This window comes from Pongo pygmaeus, chromosome 4, assembly GCF_028885625.2.
Source record: "Pongo pygmaeus isolate AG05252 chromosome 4, NHGRI_mPonPyg2-v2.0_pri, whole genome shotgun sequence".
Taxonomy (NCBI): domain Eukaryota; kingdom Metazoa; phylum Chordata; class Mammalia; order Primates; family Hominidae; genus Pongo; species Pongo pygmaeus.
In genome coordinates this window covers 74,776,535-74,780,344 of record NC_072377.2, presented here as the reverse complement: position 1 = coordinate 74,780,344, position 3,810 = coordinate 74,776,535, and the positions used below count along the sequence as shown (strand labels likewise).

General features: G+C 42.7%; 1 protein-coding gene across 12 annotated transcripts in view; it reads right to left on the bottom strand.

Moving 5' to 3' along the window:
- Positions 1–286: 286 nt before the first annotated feature.
- The window catches only part of RAD17 (RAD17 checkpoint clamp loader component), a 45,680-nt gene continuing 42,156 nt past the window's right edge, over positions 287–3,810 (bottom strand). For 11 of the 12 annotated variants that reach the window (XM_054489859.1, XM_054489860.1, XM_054489863.1 and 8 more), the window contains one exon: positions 287–1,055. In XM_054489859.1, the coding sequence (XP_054345834.1) occupies positions 794–1,055 (262 nt within the window). In that variant the 3' untranslated portion in view covers positions 287–793. The other variant, XM_054489866.2, reaches the window with a different exon arrangement.

Genomic DNA, 3,810 nt, shown 5'->3' with positions numbered 1-3,810 from the left:
GGGACGAGCCCAGCTTTCCCCGCCCGGCTTTGCCCCGCCCGGATCTGTCCGCCCGACTCCCGCTCTGGGCCCAGGCTGCTCGGTGCCACCAGCCGGCACCTCGCGGCAATGACTACACACTGGGCTCTTTTGGAAAGATAGTTTACAGTTCTCATCGCAACGTTGCCATCCTCTTCCCTATCTTTTGAAAAGTTTGACACTGGGGGAGGGAGATTGGTGCACTGTGCCTAAGGACCCATGGCAGACAGTGCATGCTAGATAATGTTAAAAGACAGGAGAAACAAAATTAAATTCAACATTTTAATTGTGATATAACTTATGTAAATACTTTCCAAAAAGTATCTAAGATATTCCACTGTACAACACGTCAAAACTTTATCTGAGAAGCTGGAGACAATAAAGTGTAAATAAGGCACACAGTTTACACTCGTAATTGCATCCTAAACTGTTGAATAGTTGATATTTACAACTCCCCATAACGTTTTTGCATCCTGAATTAGTCCTTCACATTTTGATATTTGGCATAATGTTCAAACACACTTCATACACACTGACCGCTCCTTAAACCACTCACAGATTTAATAAATACAGAAAAAATTAAGAGATTTGAAGGCTTGATCTTCTATTTACTTCAAGATGACAGAAGAGGTTTCTTGTGATGAAATACTACAAGAAGGAAGAATTAACAAACTGTTGTGTAATTCATCAGAAAAGCATATTAACTCTGCTGAAGTACCACTGAATGAAACAAAAATGAAGCTGTGAAGTAGCAATCTGAATAGCAGGCTGGCTTCTATGTCCCATCACTCTCATAGTCTTCTATTATTATGTTTTCTTCCATGTCTCCTTGGGCTGAAAAGGGCTGGGGCTGGCTAGCAGGCAGTTCACTGGCACTATTCTGACTCAAAGGAAGAGACCAGGTTTCCAGCGCAGTGGCTTGAGTGGGTTCACCCAGAGATTCCTCTGCAGAATGTCCTCCATTAAGCTGGGCTTCATCTCCGCTGTCAGGGTCTATCATTCCATGTTCCCTGTCAGTCAGGGCTTCCATTTTCAATCTGTCAGATTCACAGTGCAGGCATTAATAAGAACCAAAAGAGGAGATTTTTAAATTACACCATGAGTGTGATGATTATGAAGCCATCTTTCATTTACCTACATTGTGCTGTTTAGCTAGTCCCTTTAACTATAAAAACAAAACTACAAGGTAAATGACAAACTGTGAATAAGTTCCTACAACTTAAAATACAAAAAGGAGCTGAACACGGTGGCTCATGCCTGTACTATCAGCACTGTGGGAGGCCAAGGCAGGCAGATCACTTGAGGCCAGGAGTTCAAGACCAGCCTGGCCAACATGGCGAAACCCCATCTCTATTGAAAATAGAAAAATTAGCCAGGTGTGGTGGCACGCGTCTGTAATCCCAGCTACTCAGGAGGCTGAGGCAGGAGAATTGTTTGAACCCAGGAGGCAGAAGTTGCAGTGAGCCAAGCTCGTGCCACTGAACTCCAGCCTGGATGACAGAGCAAGACTCTGTCTCCAAACAAAAAACAAACAAACCAAACCAAACCACAACAACAAAAACACCTAAAAATAAAAAGAAATAATGTCTTCAGTAAAGATTTTTTCTTTTTTTTTTTTTTTTTTTTATTGAGACTGTCTTGCTCTGTCGCCCAGGCTGGAGTGCAGTGGTGCAATCTCAGTTTACTGCAACCTCTGCCTCCCAGGTTCAAGCGATTCTCCTGCCTCAGCCTCCCAAGTAGCTGGGATTATAGGCACATGCCACCATGCCCAACTAATTTGTATTTTTAGTAGACATGGGGTTTCACCATGTTGGCCAGCGTAATCTTGAACTCCCGAACTCAGGTGATCCACCTGCCTCCGCCTCCCAAAGTGCGGGGATTACAAGTGTGAGCCACCACACCCAGCCTTCAGTAAAGAATTTTTACAAATTAAAAAGGAAAAAATGAAATATAATAGAAAAATGGGCACAAACGTGGACAACTTATAAAACAAATACAAATGGTTACTAAAATTGTTAAATCTAATTTGTAATTTAAAAAATGAAAATTAACATAATGAGCTACTACTGTCATCTTTTTTTTTTTTTTTTGAGACAGTCTTGCTCTGTCGACCAGGCTAGAGGGCAGTAGCACGATCTTGGCTCACTGCAACCTCTGCTTCAGGTTCAAGCGATTCTCCTGTCTCAGCCTCTGGAGTAGCGGGGATTACAGGCAGGCACGACCACACCCAGCTAGTTTTTGTATTTTTAGCAGAGATAGGGTTTCACCATGTTGGCCAGGCTGGTCTTGAACTCCTGACCTTAGATGATCCACCACCTTCAGCCTCCCAAAGTGCTGGGATTACAGGCATGAGCTACTGCGCCCGGCCTATTACTGTCATCTTCTAAACTGGCAAAGATACTTTTAAAACCCAGTGGTGGCAAGGGTTAGGAGAAAAGAACATACTGATACACTGTAAGTGGATATAAAATTGGCAAAATATTCTTGCCAACAATTTGGCAATAAAGAGGAAAAGCCCCAAAAGGTATATACCTATTGATCCAGCAATTTCATGTGTAGGAATTCATCCTAAGTAAATAGTATTTGAAGTGCATGATGACTCATCTATAAGGCTGGGATAGTAAAAGCTGAAAAAAAGCTAAATGGGCAAAAATAACGTGTAGGTTGAATTATGGGAAATTAAACATCTATTAAATATTAAGTACTAATATTTAATACTAAATACTAAACATATGAACGATGGTTTTAAATATGGTCAACATAAATAAAAGATAGTACCAGTCATTGTAATATATAGCACTGAAAATACTGCCTCTCGTGGCCGGGCACGGTGGCTCACGCCTGTAATCCCAGCACTTTGGGAGGCCGAAGTGGGCGGATCACGAGGTCAGGAGATCAAGACCATCCTGGCTACCACAGTGAAACCCTGTCTCTACTAAAAATACAAAAAATTAGCCGGGCGTGGTGGTGGGCACCTGTAGTCCCAGCTACTCTGGAGGCTGAGGCAGGAGAATGGCGTGAGCCCGGGAGGCGGAGCTTGCAGTGAGCCGAGATCATGCTACTGCACTCCAGCCTGGGCGATAAAGCTAGACTCTGTCTAAAAAAAAAAAAAAAGAAAATACTGCCTCTCACGTCACATCAAGTAGGTAGTTGAACCAATAATAAAATAGTGAAGATTCTCATTCAATTTAGGCTTGTGTAAATTGCAGCAACCCAATACATCTCAGGAGCAAAAATACAATAGAACATACTTGTCTTTATTTTGATGCCATAATCTTAGGCGTTGGGGGAGAGGAGCCATCAAAGAGACTTGGTCCTGCTTTCATTCAGAGGGAAGTGAGAAGAAAAGCAGTGTTTATGAAAATGTGTAAGCCCTGATCACATCCCAGTGGGACGATGCTTCCAGATCCATCCATCATGGTCTTTCTGCGATAGGAAAGATGGGCTCCACATAGCTAAGCCAGTATACAGAAAAAAACATTAACACTACAAAGGCCTTAATGAATCTTTGAGGGTAAAGAGGGGGAAAAAAGCTCACATCACAGGAGTTTTCCATTTGGGACCAGAAATAGGAGAAAAGGTAGGAGGAGTCAGAGGTGCCACTTCTATCACTTACTTTTGTCCATGCATTCAGTAAGCAAGATTTTTTAAATCTTTTTTTTGAGATGGAGTTTTGCTTTTGTTGCCCAGGCTGGGGTGCAATGGTGTGATCTTGGCTCACTGCAACGTCCACCTCCTGGGTTGAAGTGATTCTCCTGCCTCAGCCTCCTGAGTAGCCGGGATTACAGGCAT